General features: G+C 45.3%; 1 protein-coding gene across 1 annotated transcript in view; it reads right to left on the bottom strand.

The window, feature by feature from the left end:
• Positions 1–317: 317 nt before the first annotated feature.
• The window catches only part of LOC146063033 (uncharacterized), an 88,863-nt gene continuing 72,390 nt past the window's right edge, over positions 318–16,790 (bottom strand). The window contains exons 19-23 of the mRNA XM_083175044.1: positions 13,871–14,047; positions 5,965–6,106; positions 5,271–5,455; positions 863–1,004; positions 318–496 (exon numbers count right to left, since the gene is read on the bottom strand). Of these exons, the coding sequence (XP_083031170.1) occupies positions 318–496; positions 863–1,004; positions 5,271–5,455; positions 5,965–6,106; positions 13,871–14,047 (825 nt within the window). The remainder of the gene's footprint in view (positions 497–862; positions 1,005–5,270; positions 5,456–5,964; positions 6,107–13,870; positions 14,048–16,790) is intronic.

Raw genomic sequence — 16,790 nt, forward strand, 5'->3', positions numbered from 1 at the left:
TTAAAAGCCTCGCGAAATGGCAGGAAGGAGCTGATTGGCTGGTTGTTTATCACTAGCCACTTTTTTAAAGCTTTATACATCTGGCCCTGTGATTGGTGCTGGATTATATGAACACAGGTGTGTACAGGTTGGGCCCCTGTACATTGGAAGAGATTGAAACTGTACCATAACTGAATCCCATCCCACTGCGGGAACAGCCCAGACATAGTAAGTGACTTTCAATGGTTTAAAAATAAGGATATAGTCTTTATTATATCTCCATAAACCAAACTAGGAAAATAAAATCCTTTACATTTAGTGCATGTTACAATTCTATGTTATGTACGAGGCACAGCACACATCATATAGGGCTTAGGACAGCAGGTGAAAGAAACTTGAGGGGTCAGGTCCAGTGTGGCCCCTGGAGGAGCCTGGAAGGTGAAGTTCTGCAGCAGCTTCACAAAGAACATGAAGAGTTCCATTTTGGCCAAGTTCTCCCCGGCACAACTTCTCTTACCTAGAACAAGGGAACGTAAAGCACAGTGTAGTATTATGTTATAGTTATACACAATTCTGTACAGTACAGTACTGTGAGATTATTGCACTGATTATCGCCCTCCCTCCCTGTGCACAACTGCAAATACATCAGCGGCCCACCCTCACAATGGCCGGGCAACACCAGCGTGTTCCGGGGCACTCTGGAAACGCTGGGTTGCCGCCCCCAAATGGCTGTTGGCTGTCAATCATCCTGCAAATGGCCGGTGATAAATAACCTATTTGCAGGGGGACCTGTGCATCCGCGGTAGTTCTATAATCGCCAGGGCTACAAATTCGTGATCAGTGTTGAATGGGTCCCTAAGGCAGAACATCAGAGGCCACTCACCGGCTGAGAACGGCATGAACGCTTCATTCTTCACAAAATTGCCGCCGGCGTCCAGAAAATGTTCCGGGTAAAACTCTTTTGGTTTTTTAAAGTGATTCTTGTCATACAGCACCGACGTCAGCAGGGGAATAACGTGTGTCCCCTGTAGATAGAATAACAGGGTAGTATTGTATACTTAGGTACAGAACAATTAAAGTGCGTAGGATTCCGTGATGATATGTTATCAAGATTGTATGTTTTTGACTGCATGGTGCAAATTTTTAAAACTCCTACTTAGAAACAGATGTATACTAAAAATGTAAACCCTTATTGATCCTTAAAGCAACAATTACTAAGCCGCCATTTGTCAAATCTGAGGATCCCGATTACCAGTTATTTGTGTTGTTGCTTAAATCCATCTGTCAAATCCATGAATGATTGGCAGCTTTAAAAACCTGACATTGCAGTAAATCTACCACTTACACATGGAGTGATATTGTTCTCTTTTCTAAATGATCTGACTATACCCCACCAGCCCTGCTCCCTCCCTCCTCCCACTGTCACCTCACCTTTCCGTGATCAGTATCACACTGTACTCCCTTTGTGCCCAACTCCTGCCATTTCCATTCCTATCTCAGTGACCAGCACTATCACTACACCCTCTGTATACCAGCCTTCCAACTCATTCTTGCCTGAGTACTATAGCAACCCTGATCATCTCATTCACATCTTTACACCCCTTATACTGTGCCCTATGGAATGCCAGATCGATTTTTAACAAACTGGTCCCCACTCATGACATTCCAACTCCCACCATCTCCTAGCCATTGCAAAACTTGGATCACCACCTTCTCCTGCTGGAGGTCTCACATTCTTGCATACACCCTGACCAGAGGGCCACCATGGTGGTGGGGTTGGTGTTCTTTTACCCTCTAGTTATCCCTACCAACTCATACCTCCAGAACCATCTCTTACATTCTCTACATTTGAGGTCCACACTATATGCCTCTTCCAACCTGTGAATCTACCACTTGCTGTCATTTATCATCCCCCCCCCCCGGCACTGCCTCAAAATTAATTGCTAGCTTCCACACTTCCTCTCTTCTGGCATTCCCTACATTATCTTAGGCGATTTCAACATCCCTATTGACACTCATACAGAAACCTATGCCTCAAAACTCATTAACCTCAAATCTTCACTTGATATTGCTGATTTCCCTAATCCATCGTCTGCTCTCTTTTACTCACTTCTCTCCTATTCTCTCTCATGTCCAGAAAAAGCCAGTTCCCTATAGAATACATCACTTACAGTACATCTGCATTCTGTTGCTTCATCAACCATTATTCATCCTCTCAAACAATATCAACCCTGGCACACCAAAAGCACTAGATACCTGCAAAAATGCTCAAGTACTGCTGAGCAACAATGGAGGAAATTACGCTCCATTTCAAAATAATGCTCTTATCCTTTCGTGCTGCCCTTTCCCTTGCTAAACAGTCATACTTCAAGAATCTAATCTCTTTCCAGTCTAAAAACCCCAGGCGCCTCTTTGCCAATGTCAGTTCCCTCCGTTGTCTACCTCCCCTTCCCTCATCACTCTCTAATCTTGAGTTTGCTACTTAGTTCACATCTAAAAAAGACTCCATACGTCAGGAAATCACATCCTCTAAGGCCATCAGCAACCGTCTGCTTCCTCTACCTTACAATGCCTCCTCTTTCCTCTTACCAATTCTGACATCCTTCTCCCAAGTATCTGGTGAGGAAGTCATGGCTATCCTCCCCCGTCAGCCCTTCCCCATCAGACCCTATACCCTCCTGCCTCATCCCCTACCCCTCTCTCTCTGCCTGTTCCTATCTAACCTACCTCCTCAATCTCTCTCTCTCTCTCTCATCTGGCAGTGTCCCCTCTACCTTCAAGCATGGCCTTGTCTCTCCAATCCTTAAAAAACCTACCCTTGATCCAAACACCCTCTCCAATTACCAACCCATCTCTCTCCTCCCTTTTGTCTCCAAACTCATTGAGCATATTGTCTACAATCGCCTCACTGACTTTCTCTCCTCCTACTCCCTACTTGACACATTCCAGTCTGGCTGCCATCTTCTCCACTCCACTGAAACTGCCCTCATGGAAGAATGCAACAATCTCCATGATGCAAAATCTAAGTGCCACTACTCTTTGCTTATTCGTATTGACCCCTCTGCTGCATTTGAAACTGGGGACCACCCTCTCCTTCTGCAAATCCATCATTCCCTTGGTCTTTGTAATACTACCCTCTCCTGTCAATCCTCCTACCACTCTGACCATTCATTTTCCGTCTCCTTCCATGACTCCACCTCACCCCCACTTCTACTGTCCCCAAATGTTATCTTCTTGGTCTTCTTTTCTCTCTACATCTGTCCTCTTTAGGTGAACTCATTAGCTCTATTGACTTCCAATATCATCTCTATGCTAATGATACTCAAATCTATAGCATCAGCAGAGGACACTGACATAAGTATCAGGGGACAGAATACAGTGACTTACAGCTGAATACAATACAGGACAAGTACAGGGCACATAACATAGCTGCATCAGCAGAGGACACTGACATAAGTATCAGGGGCAGAACACGGTGACTTACAGTTATATACAGGTATGCAACAGGGTAGACACACCAGGAGGGGTAAAACAAATGATTGAGGATCTACAGTAGGTAGATTAGAGAAATGGTCAAGAGAATGGCAACTACAGTTTAATGCCAAAAAATGCAAAATCATGCACTTGGGTCTCAGAAATCAAAAGACTCAATATAGTATAAATGGCACTATAATGGAAACTACTGAGGAAGAGAGGGATCTAGGTGTCACTATTTCAGGGGACTTAAAAGCAGGTAGGCAATGTAACAAAGCAATGAAGAAGGCAAGTCAGATGCTTGGTTGCATAGGGAGAGGTATCAGCAGTAGAAAGAAAGAAGTAATAATGCCACTGTATAGGTCATTGGTACGACCTCACCTAGAGTATTGTGTTCAGTTCTGGAGGCCATATCTTCAGAAGTATATAAATACATTAGAGACTGTACAGAGAAGAGCAACTAAAATGGTGCATGGCCTACATCACAAAACGTACCAGGAAAGACTAAAAGATCTTAATATGTATATTTTAGAGCAGAGAAGGGAAAGGGGGGACATGATAGAAACTTTCAAATATATCAAGGGTTTTAACAAGGTACAGGTGGGAGACATTCTTCACAGGAAGAGGAGCAACAGAACACGAGGACATGCACTGAAACTAGAGGGAGGAAGATTCAGGGGAAATGTGAGGAAGAATTTTTTCACAGAAAGAGTAGTAGATAAGTGGAATAGCCTACCATCAGAGGTGGTAGACGCAAATACAGTAGTACAATTTAAACATGCTTGGGATAAGCATATTGACATCCTTACAAAAAAATAAGGATCAAATATGGTTTGAGGTAACATGTTTAAAAAAAGGGGCAGACTAGATGGGCCAAGTGGTTCTTATCTGCCGTCAAATTCTATGTTTCTATATACAATAGATGATATGTGTATGTGCCCTGTACTTGTCCTCTATTGTATATAACTGTAAGTCACAGTGTTCTGCCCCTGATACTTATGTCAGTGTCCTCTGCTGATGCAGCTATGTTATGTGCCCTGTACTTGTCCTCTATTGTATATAACTGTAAGTCACTGTGATCTGCCCCCTGATACTTATTTCAGTGTCCTCTGCTGATGCAGCTATGGTTATATACCCTGTACTTGTCCCTATTATATTAAACTGCAAGTCACTATTTTGCTTATTCATTTATGTACCATGTGGCACTACATTAATAAAGTATAATAATAACAATACAAATAATAATAATAATACATGATCACATTATGTTTATATATGTAAAGCGGTCCTGCCTTACACTTTATGGTCATCGCTGCAGCCCAGAGGTTGCACGTTGCCAGGGGTTACATGCTCATTGCCAAGGGTACATGCTTATTTCCTACTCATTTGCTCCGGGGGATTATTGCTTGTTGACTTGGGTATCTTGCTCATTACCAGGCTATTCATTTTTGTTGCCAAGTTTTACATGCTGCTTGCCAGGGGATCCATGCTCATTGCCAGGTGCTAAATGCTCCTTGTAAGGGGTTTCATGCTTGTTATATGGGCTTTTGCGCTTGTCGCCATGGGTTATAGGCTTGCAGTCACACCATCATTTCGGGAATCTAGCACTGCCGGGTAGCGCTACAGTATATGCGCTGGTCTTCCCTGACAGTAGGACCTCTAACATCTGTCTCCTCCAACATGGCACATATATTTGGTGAGTTATTGGACTGTGGTTGCACTGGTACCACCACTGGTTTAATCACTCACTTTAGTGGAGCATTATGTATGAGGACACATCTCTACAATAATGGGACACAATCAGATTTGCTTCTTACCTTTGGTAGAAAATACCCTCTGAATGTGACATCCTGAGTAGTAGCATGTGGGACATTTGCTGGAACTATATTTCCATATCTTTGAGTCTCGTGTATTACGGCGTCAGTATAGGGCATGTCCTTGCGGTGAGACACCTGAGGCTCCGCTGAGCCAATAACTTTATCAATCTCATTTTGGACTTTTCCTGTTTCCAAAATAAGAGGTGAAGTGCATTAAACATAACAATACCTGTGGACCACTCGTACTTTCAAATTACTTAATACATCTATTGTTTTAGAGCAAAATGTATCATGTAGCCCTGGAGCGGCCAAACCGGTCCTCGAGATCTACCAACAGTTCCGGTTTTTCTGACCAACTAGCTGGTGCACAGGTTTAGTGGTCATTAAAGTCACAAACATGTGCTGGCTTCATTCTTAACCAGCAATGGGCCTAATTTTTTGTGGAGGCCTGGAGCTGCCCCTCCATCCACCCCATTATTAATCTGGCCCTGCGCTGCAGCCACACCTCTGGAGCCGCCACTGCTTCATTGTACAGATCCACAGATGGACTGTTGGTAGATCTTGAGGACCAGCTTGGCCAGCCCAGAGCTAGCTGATGTAGGCCTCTAGCTGTATATAGCTTTTTCTTTATAATTTTATTTAGACAATATGATAAGTAATATGTATTATAATAAAGCAGAAAACATTCTCTTACTTTGGATTTCTGGGTATTTCATCATCATCAGAAGACCCCATCTCAGAGTGGTTGAGGTGGTCTCCATGCCAGCACCAAAGAGATCAGCCACAAGCATTGTTAGATTTTCATTGGTGAAAAATAATTCAGGGTTTGGTTTTTCCTAAAATGCATACAATTGTATTACTGTACTTAAAATGTAATGTGTGGTTTGTGCAGAAGATGTGACACGGCCTACTTATCAACCATCTGTGGTATCTACTAAATTGGACCTTCTTTCTATAAATTAAATACTTCTAAACCTGAGCTCTGAAACTTTGGTTAATGTAATATCTTGAGACTCCTTGCAACTTTTTCAGTTATTGTACCCACTGGTATGTCAAAAGTTCCCACCATTAACCTGAGTCTGCAGAACCAATTGCCAAGGACTTCACCTATAACATCTCCCAATCCAGATGCAGTTAGCTGGTGCTTCAGGCAGGCTCAAGATGACAGGACCTTATATTTAAAGGCAATTGGATACCTCAGAACAAATGGAGTCAAAAGCACTAGCTGAATGCCAAGGAAATAAAAATAAGTAGATAATAAAAAACTATATAGAAATAGTTAAAAGAATCTTCAAGATACAGGAGCTATGGTAACTGACACTGAATGTAGGTTTTCTGACTAGCACAGGTAATTGCTCTACAGAGATAAGCTGGGCTGATTTACCTAATACAAAGGTGATTTGCACAGTAAAGAAATGCTGGGCAGATTCTCTAAATAGATTATGTAGGTTGCACAGTAGAAGGAATGGTACTTGTGTAATATCTGGGCGCCCGATTTTTTCATTAGGTCGGAAAAATCGGGTCGATCGCATCGCATGTGACCAAATCGCATGCGATGGACCCGATTTTTACATTGGATCCAATGTTAAATGCCCCCCAGACCCCATTTTTCATTGTATAACCACCCTGATGGTTAATTATGTGAAATGCCCCCCCATTGTTAACGCCACGCCACGATCAATGCCACCGAGCCCGAAGCGTGGCGAGCGGCCGCGGAATACGAGCCCGAAGCGTGGCGAGCACAGCGAGCCCCGTGAGGGGACACGGAATTCATGTTAAGTAATCCGCGGCCCCTCGCCTTGCTTCGGGCTCGTATGTCGCGTCCCCTCGCCACGCTTCGGGCTCGCTGTGCTTGCCACACTATATGAAATCAACTCCACGCCAGCGTGGATAGTGGGGGTATGAAAAGGTCGGAGGACGCATACCGCCGCCCCTGGCAGGCTCGCTGCGCTCGCCACGCTTTGGGTTGGCGTTGATCGTGGTGTGGCGTTAACAAGGGGGGGGGGGATTTTCACATAATAAACCATCAGGGTGGTTATACAATTAAAAATGGGGTCTTGGGGGGCATTTAACATCGGACCCAATGTAAAAATCGGGTCGATCGCATCGCATGCGATTTGGTCGCACACGATGCGATCGACCCAATGAAAAAAATCGGGTCCATCGCATCTGATTGCATGCCTTAAGTTAAGGCATGCAATCAAAAAAATCGGGTGCCCAGATATTACACAACTACCGAAGGAACTGTAGCGAGATGATCGGCTGAGCCAATAACCTTGATTATTTGCATTGTGATGAAATGCTGTCTCAATCTTCCAAATTAGCACAAGTATTTGAACCTAGGCCTAGTTTGCACATCTTACTGGTTGCCAAGAGACTGATTGAAGATAACAGAACTCACATCACCAGAAGCTGTTGAACTCTTCTTATATTGAATTGTATTATCCTGGTCAAGTCAGATTACAAATATGCACTACTGTACTTTAGAATCAAAGACACTAACCGAAGCATGAGCCAATTATGAGATCTCAATGGCTGTCAGCTGTTGATGATGTTCCTTCCAGAAATTCTATATGTCTCATGAGCAATCCCTATTTAATCCCTTCCAAACTTTAATTCTAGTTTTTCTAGATCACATGTTCAAACAACAAATTAATAACGGAGAGCTCTAGCAGCGCCTAAATTACAGTCAATTTATTTATATATTTTATTAACCCTTACTTATATAGCACCAGCATATTCCGTTATGTTTTAGAATGGCAACAATCAGTGATAAAACAAGACTGTGTAATGACATACTGACATTGGCAGCTTCAGAGGTGGCAGCTGCAGCACAGTTCAAAAGTCTAATGGGGACCTGCACCAACTGCCATTCCTTACTGACTCACTGGCAGTTGGCATGGCTCCCCCATGTGAATTTTGAACCTTTGTGTCAGCATACAGACTAGGGTGGCCAATCCCGGGATCAGGATCGGTGGGATCCTGGGGTTTGGCCCCTAACACGCCGGAATTGAATGATTAGACTGCGCATGTGCAGTCTAAGGCCGGGCAGCATCTGAACACCCACTAAGAGTGCCCTGCTCACAAATTTACAAGCTACTGGGTCCAGTGCTTAAAGTGGTCCTGGTGAGGTGGTGGAACTCTGGGAACTGTGAGGGACTGAAATGGACAGGGGGACAGGGGACACAGAGAAAGCAAGGGACCAGAAGGACAGTGGGAGAGACCACAGAGGGAAGGGGAGACAGTGAGTGATTGCAGGGGAGTGAGAGACAGCAGGAGATTGGCAGTGTGAGAGACCACCCCCCCATATTACACCCAGTACATGATACACAGCCCCAACCCCCATATTACAACCAGTACATGATACACAGCCCCAACCCCCATATTACACCAAGATCATGATACACAGCCCCAACACCCATATTACACCCATTACATGATACACAGCCCCAACCCCCATATTACACCCAGAACATGATACACAGCCCCAACCCCCATATTACACCCAGAACATGATACACATCTCCTCTCCCCCTTATCACATCCATTACTCACCCACTTGGTGTAATCCTGTGCAGTGAAGATCAGGGAGTCACCCAGGCAGGCAGTGTGGTGGGGGGAGGTAGTGTACAGTAGGCAGAATAGCTGCAGCAGCCAGGAAGAGCAGGCCAGGCCTGGACTGATACACGCAGCCCATTGTGGTGGGCGGGGCCAGCTTCAGGGAAAGCGCCGGCTGTCAAGCTGCACTAGTACCACCTATATTCCCCTGATGCTGAGACTGCCTCCGCTCACACAGCCTCCCAGCTCACAGCAGGCCAGCGGCAGCAACCTTCTCATGCCCGTCACTGCCGCTGTGTCTGTCTCTGCCTGCAGCCTTTCTATAGAGACAGCCAGGCAGAGCGTTGTAAACCCGGCTGTCTTTCATGCCTTTCGCGGCTATTTTAAATGACGCGTCGGGCTCGGCTCACGGCGCAGCCGCAGCTCCAATTGGCTACAAGTTACAAGCTGCCTGATTGGCTGCCGGGCAGTGAGCCGGGTCCGGCGTGTAATTTTAAATAGCCGCGCAGTGCTGAGGAGTCGCGTCGTGGGAATAGACAAGCAAGACAGCCGGGTTTACATCGCTCTGCTCTGCTGTCTCAAGGGCAAAGCTGTAGGAAGGGGCAGACATACGGGGAAAGGTGACCGGACGGAGGCGGAACCGTTCCGCCTCCAATATGGAACTGACCGAACGCAGTTCCGCCCCGTTCCGGCTAACTTTAACCCCTGACTGGGTCCAGATTGAAAACTGCCCATTCCAATCCCATGGTAAATATTGACAGAAGTTTAGAGTGAACCTTTTCTAGAGGATATCATCTGGATTGATTCCAAACACAGGAGGTACAGTAAATAGTAATATCTTATAAACAACATCTAACACTTTAGTTGTATGCAAAGTGCCGGGGAATATTAATTATATTGTCTTGCCACTCAAATCATGACGTTTTGAAACCTACGGTATTCATAAGTTACTCTTGACCAATTGGATAGAACAGGTTGTTTGTGTGTATAAATAATGATCATTCTACCAAGTCTTCCATTGGGTTAGAGCACCAATAAAGCTATTTCTACGGTATGTTACAATTCACATACTTTTCCCCACAAGAGCCCTTGTCACCCAGTCATGGCCAGATCTAACATATAAGACCCCAGGGATCTGTACTTGGACCAGTGTTCTTTAATATCTTTGTTAGTGACATTGCAAATGGTATTGAAGGGAAAGTATGCCTTTTTGCAGATGACACAAAGATATGCAACAGAGTAGACACACCAGGAGGGGTAAATCAAATGGCTGATGATCTAGGTAAACTTGAGAATTGGTCAAGAGCATGGCAACTACAGTTTAATGCAAAAAAATGCAAAATGATGCACTTGGGACTCAAAAACCCAAAGGCTCAATATAGTATCAAGGGTACTGTAATGGAAACTACTGAGGAGGAAAGAGATCTAGGAGTCACTATTTCAAGTGACTTAAAGGCAGAAAAGCAATGTAGCAAAGCAATAAGGAAGGCTAGTCAGATAGTTGGTTGCATAGGGAGAGGAATCAGCAGCAGAAAAAAAGACGTAATAATGCCACTGTATAGGTCATTGGTACGACCTCATCTGGAATACTCTGTCCAGTTCTGGAGACCACATCTTCAGAAGGAAATAAATATATTGGAGAGTGCACAAAGAAGGGCAACTAAAATGGTGCATGGCCTACATCACAAAACTTACCTGGATAGACTAAAAGATCTTAACATGTATAGTTTGGAGCAGAGAAGGGAAAGGGGGGGCATGATAGAAATCTTCAAATATATCAAGGGTTTTAACATAGTACAGGAGGGAAATTTTCTTCAAAGGAAAAGAAGTAATAGAACACGAGGACATGCACTGAAACTGGAGGGAGGTAGGTTCAGGGGAAATGTTAGAAAGAATTACTTCACAGAAAGGTTAGTGGATAAGTGGAATAGCCTCCCATCAGAGGTGGTAGAGGCTAAGACAGTAGAACAATTTAAACATGCTTGGGATAGGCATATGAATATCCTTACAAAGAAATAAGGATTAAAAAGGGTTGAGATTACCCAAAGTGTAAAAAAAGGGGCAGACTAGATGGGCCAAATGGTTCTTATCTGCCATCAAATTCTATGTTTAAGATAGCTTTAGGCAGTTGCCTAGGGCACTAGTGTCCTGAGTCTATTTAAAACAATATGATGCATTGCTATGAGTGATGTATACTTGTTAAACGTAATGCATATCATGTGGCCTTACACTGGGCTATTAAGCCAAGACATATATGTTACTGCTAATGGGATGGGTTTGGGAGTGTGGTGCCCCCTGTGTTGGTAGGGCTGGTCTGCTCCAGGTTAGCAGACCCTGAGGCTGGTTTCATACACTCCGGTTTTGACCGGACGGAAAAAAGCCGGACCCACTTTGTCCGGCTTTTAGCCGGATTTCTGGACCTTTCACATGGTCCGGTTTGGAGATCCTGTGGCCCCGCCCCCTCGTCACATGGGGGTGGATCCAAACAGTTTGACTGGCATTTCCAGTCTGACGGGATGTACGCCCGCCCTACTCGTCACATGGGGGCGGGCATAAGTATCCGGTAATTTCCGTGGTGTGTGAAGGCGCCCATTGCCATCACACACTGTAGGGGCGGCACAGCTTTTAAGCCGTGCGGTAATTTCCCGTCCGGCAGGAGCCGGACTGTGTAAAACCAGCCTAACACTTTATTAACACTTATTTTTGTATATATTTTGTATTTTAATCCCACCTTCACTTCCCTACATAGCACCTATGTGCTTCTTATTAACCCCCACTAATTTTCATATATGTGCTGCCCTGGAGTACTCAGCCTGTGTCGGCATGTTGGGGGCCCACACCCCAGACCCATACCCAGTATTAGGGACCCCCAGTGACAGAGATGCCTTGACGTACGGCCTGGGGGCTTAGCCCTATATCTGCAGATATACGCAACCAAAATCTCTGTGTTATCTGATTATTATGTAGATATCTCCAGTAGCGCACGCAGGGGGGGGTTTCTGAGTACCCAGAAACCCCCTCCAGAGTCTAAGGGCCCTAGGCTGAAAGCTGAGGGTCCCCTCTTTCCATGGGTACAAGAATTTAAAAAATCGGCCCTTGGGAACCGGAGATATCTGACTTCAAAGCAGTGGTCCCCATCCAAGCCTGTTAATTGCTCTTCCCAGTCAGATATTTCAGGTTCTGTCTGACCTAAAGTTTTTCTGAGGGTATATTCGAAAAGCTGGGACTCTCCCCCTTTATTGGACACTAGTAGCTTGTCTCTACTGTTCCCAGAACCAGAGATATCAGCCTTCAAGCAGCTGGTTACTTCTCCAGCTCCAGTGCTCCACACACCTGGTATGTAGTTTTATATGATCATTGACAGATTGCTCTGCCTCCTGAACTCTGATCCCCTAGTGCCCAATACCATTTGGTAGGGGGGATTCTCTAGTTTTTAATTCCATTAAAATCTAAGAAATCTATTTCTGAAAACTGGAGATATATGCAGTCAAGCAAGCTGTCCTCCCACCAGAAAATTATGAATTATAAACCCACTCCACTATACACCCCTCCTCTGCATATTAAACATCCTCTACCACCCTGGAAGTATCAGGGCCCCTTCATTCAGCCCAAATATATATATTTATTATTATTATTATTATTATTATTATTATTATTATTATTATTATTATTATTATTATTATTATTATTATTTATATACATTTGGTCTATCTATAATACTTTAACTGACCCGGCATATACTGGGTCACCTAAGTGTCCATCTCTGTGTTTTGCTCCGCCCCTCTAGAAACCCCCTTCTGAAAATCCTGCGTTTGCCACTGATCTCTCACTCAGTGTGCAATTGGGATACAAAATGTTGTTTTCCTAACCAGAATTGCCCCTCCCTATTGGCACCTGAGTGACAGACCTCTGATTGAGCAGCTTACCAACAAAAGTGTTAAACGTAATGCATACAGGCTGTTGAACTTATAAAATGCTACGGTACTTGTGTATTATCATGGCGCCCGATTTCATCTAAATCGCATACGATATCGCATCCGATTTATCGGCAGATTTTTTGGCCGATTTGATCTGCGATGCGTTTTTTCGGCTGATTTGCGTCCGATTTTCGGCCATTTCCTGCCGATTTGCATGTTATTCCATCCTTGGGTACTTGTGTACTAGCACGGCACCCCGATAATTAGTTGCACGATTTTTTAATCGCATTGCATCCCATGCCATACACCCGATGGCATTCGATGCGATACGATTTTAACTCCTATTCGATATTAAATTGTATAAGCACCGTAATGGGTGCTTACAATGCTTAAATGCACCCCCATGCCACCCCCCAAGTATAAAACGTGAACCCGAAGCGTGGCAAGCGTGGCGGTACGCGTCCTACGACCTTTTCATACCCCCACTATCCACGTCGGCGTGGAGTTGAGAATAGAAAGTGTGGCGAGCGCAGTGAGCCACCGAGCCCGAAGCATGGCGAGCATAGCGAGCCCCGCGAGGGGACGAGGATACCTGTGAAGCCCACGAGGGGATGCGTATACCTGTGAAGGTATCCGCGTCCCCTCGCGGGGCTCGCTGCGCTCGCCACACTTTCTTTTTTCAACTCCACGCCGACGTGGATAGTGGGGGTATGAAAAGGTCGTAGGACGCGTACCGCCGCCCCTCGCGGTACCGCTGCGCTCGCCACGCTTCGGGTTCACGTTTATACTTGGGGGGTGGCATGGGGGTGCATTTAAGCATTGTAAGAACCCTTACTTGTACAATTTATAATCGCATGCATGCAAATCGGCCATAAAAAGTTTAAAATCGGCCAAAAATCGTCCGGAAATCGGCAACAAAATCGCATCCGATTTTTGCATGCGATTTTCGGCCGATTTCGTGGGCGCCGTGATAATACACAAGTGGGTATAGATGTGTGGATTCTGCGGGGAGGGGCCAAAAGGCTGAAGTTTTGCTGTGGGTGCCAGGAAGCCTGATGAACCCTGTTCCTCTATAAGGCTTATTGTATTAAGCATCACACAAGGGCCAGTAAAGCGCCGCATTACCTCCTGCTGTTTCACCAGGAACGTGTCGATAAGATTCCTCTGGTCATTGGCGTCCAATTCCTTCTTCTGGGCGGTGAACGTCTCTCGAATAAATTTGTACATCTCATTTTGATTTTTGCCCACTGTTTTCTGAACTCCAGGAAACCAGCTCATCACAGAGGGGAATGCGTTGTACATCTTACAGGGAAATCAGATTCATATTTACAGTATATACATAGAAATGCAGCTAATATAGTCTCCAGAATCACGTGACATATTAAAGCAGCATGTCAAAACAAAATATCATCAGTAACTTAATTTGAGGTAATGGATTAAACTATGGGGGGGGGCGGGGGGCATTTATTACAGCTTGGAGAGAGACAAAGTTGCCATTTTATAGGTAGTGTTTCAAGATTACAGACTCTCATATATTGGCACTTTATCTCTCGCTACTGTATCTTTACCCAAGCTTTGCTAAATCTCCCCCTATATTAGGTCATTGAAGATGAACAAATTAATTGTTCTACCAATTATGGTTCTCCTGAAACGGTTCCCCTGTAGTGACATCACTGACACTGTATCACTGAGCATGCTGACCTGCCAGTAATGGCTGACTGGGAGAGAAGTTGTCCATTGAAACTACAATACAAATCATTTTATAAAATGTACTTGATAAATGCTTCCTCCATGCTAATTAGTTGCTAAGGGTGTCTTCAATATTTTCACTGCTTGATACATACACAGTAGAGTAACTAAAAATACTTCCCCCCCCACACCTGAAAAGATTCAGGCAGCCCCCCCCCCCCATACCTGCTTGAAGGGATTCCTTTGTCTGCCCCATCAACAATGTCACTCCAAATATGGTCACCGCCTCCTTGGAGACAGTTATTACAGATGCTAGAGGAGCGGCGGCCATTGTGCGAGTGACATTGGTAACCGGTAAAGCGGTGCACTAGAAAACGAGGGGGCAGTCTAAAGCTTTTTCTGGGGCGGGCACTGCAGAGGACCAGGCCAGGGGCGTAACTATAGCACCGCAGCCCCCGCCACCGCGCGGGGGGGGGCGCTGTGCATGTGGGGGCGCCGGGGGCTGCGGTGATATAGTTACCCCCCCAATCCCCCGCAGACTTACGTATCTCGCTGGTCCCGGCGGCTCCGTTCTTCTGATGAGGACCACCACAAAATGGCCGCCCCCATATAGCACACTGTTCTCTGAAACTGTCTGCTGTATGGGGGCGGCCATTTTGTGGTGGTCCTCAGCAGAAGAACGGAGCCGCCGGGACCAGCGCGATAGGTAAGACTGCGGGGGAGGGGGTTAGCATGGGCGGCGGGGCGGCGGGGGGGTGCCCAAAACGTAGCTACGCCACTGGACCAGGCAGTGGTACCAGTAGCCCTCACAGACCCCCAGCTCCTCCAAGCCATTGTGGGGTCTGCAGCTACGCCACTGTATATCAGTTCATAAATTAGGAGCTTTGCTTGACAATAATAAATGATGTGGGCCATTCAATACTGATGGGTCCCCAGTGTATTCTTGCTGGGGACTGATGGTGCGGCCCTGTATGTTGGCAACTATCACAGTCTATGAGACGTTCATATGAATAGGGGAGGGCAGGCAGGGGCCGGAGCAGTGTAGGGCCCAGCATTTAAAGGGCATCCCCATGAAAATGCTGGGTGTTCCCCTGAGAACGCGGGCGGTCCGATGCCTCCAGGGGCGGGTGGCTGACTGTCACATGATGTCAGTGCCCGCCCCCTCTTCGGCAGGAAATAAAATTCAGTTCAGACTGACTCTTATTTCCGTGGGGTAGATAAATCATTTGATGGCTGGCGACAATCAAATTAATTCTCTCCCCTTCGGCTGCATGTGAGGGGATGTGTACGTCTACATCCCCTTGCATGGTACTGAGGGGATTTGGCGTTGGACACATCAAACACATTCGTTTGATCAATTTATGTTTTTCGATCAATGAGAAACAACTGAAAATGGTAAGCCCCAAAATATTTTTTAAACATATGTTGGGTCTACATGCGAGTCTATCACATGACACATTTGGAGGAGTGTTTACACCTCAGATTTGGTTGCATCTACTTATCAAACATCACTGTTCTTATTTTATTTCTATATATCATTTAAAAAAGAAAGCTTTGACATTGGCGTGCATTCCCGGTACAGTATGTCTGAATTTGGAATTCTGAATTCTAGTAGAAAGCTTAGTCCCTATCCTACCTCCAATCTCTGTCTGCACAGATCCTTCTGTCTATATCCAGGAAGTTTGAAACAGATCATTTTGGTTTCACTTTCTGTTAAGGAGTAATTTGGTCCTCTAAGTGGCCTCTACAGTTGCGCACGCAGGGGGGGTTTCTGAGTACCCAGAAACCCCCTCAGGAGTCTAAGGGCCCTAGGCTGAAAGCTGAGGGTCCCCTCTTTCCATGGGTACAAGAATTTAAAAAATCGGCCCTTGGGAACCGGAGATATCTGACTTCAGTGGTCCCCATCCAAGCCTGTTAATTGCTCTTCCCAGTCAGATATTTCAGGTTCTGTCTGACCTAAAGTTTTTCTGAGGGTATATTCGAAAAGCTGGGACTCTCCCCCTTTATTGGACACTAGTAGCTTGTCTCTACTGTTCCCAGAACCAGAGATATCAGCCTTCAAGCAGCTGGTTACTTCTCCAGCTCCAGTGCTCCACACACCTGGTATGTAGTTTTATATGATCATTGACAGATTGCTCTGCCTCCTGAACTCTGATCCCCTAGTGCCCAATACCATTTGGTAGGGGGGATTCTCTAGTTTTTAATTCCATTAAAATCTAAGAAATCTATTTCTGAAAACTGGAGATATCTGCAGTCAAGCAAGCTGTCCTCCCACCAGAAAATTATGAATTATAAACCCACTCCACTATACACCCCTCCTCTGCGTATTAAACATCCTCTACCACCCTGGAAGTAT

Source organism: Crinia signifera, chromosome 3, assembly GCF_055691185.1.
Source record: "Crinia signifera chromosome 3, ASM5569118v1, whole genome shotgun sequence".
NCBI lineage: Eukaryota > Metazoa > Chordata > Amphibia > Anura > Myobatrachidae > Crinia > Crinia signifera.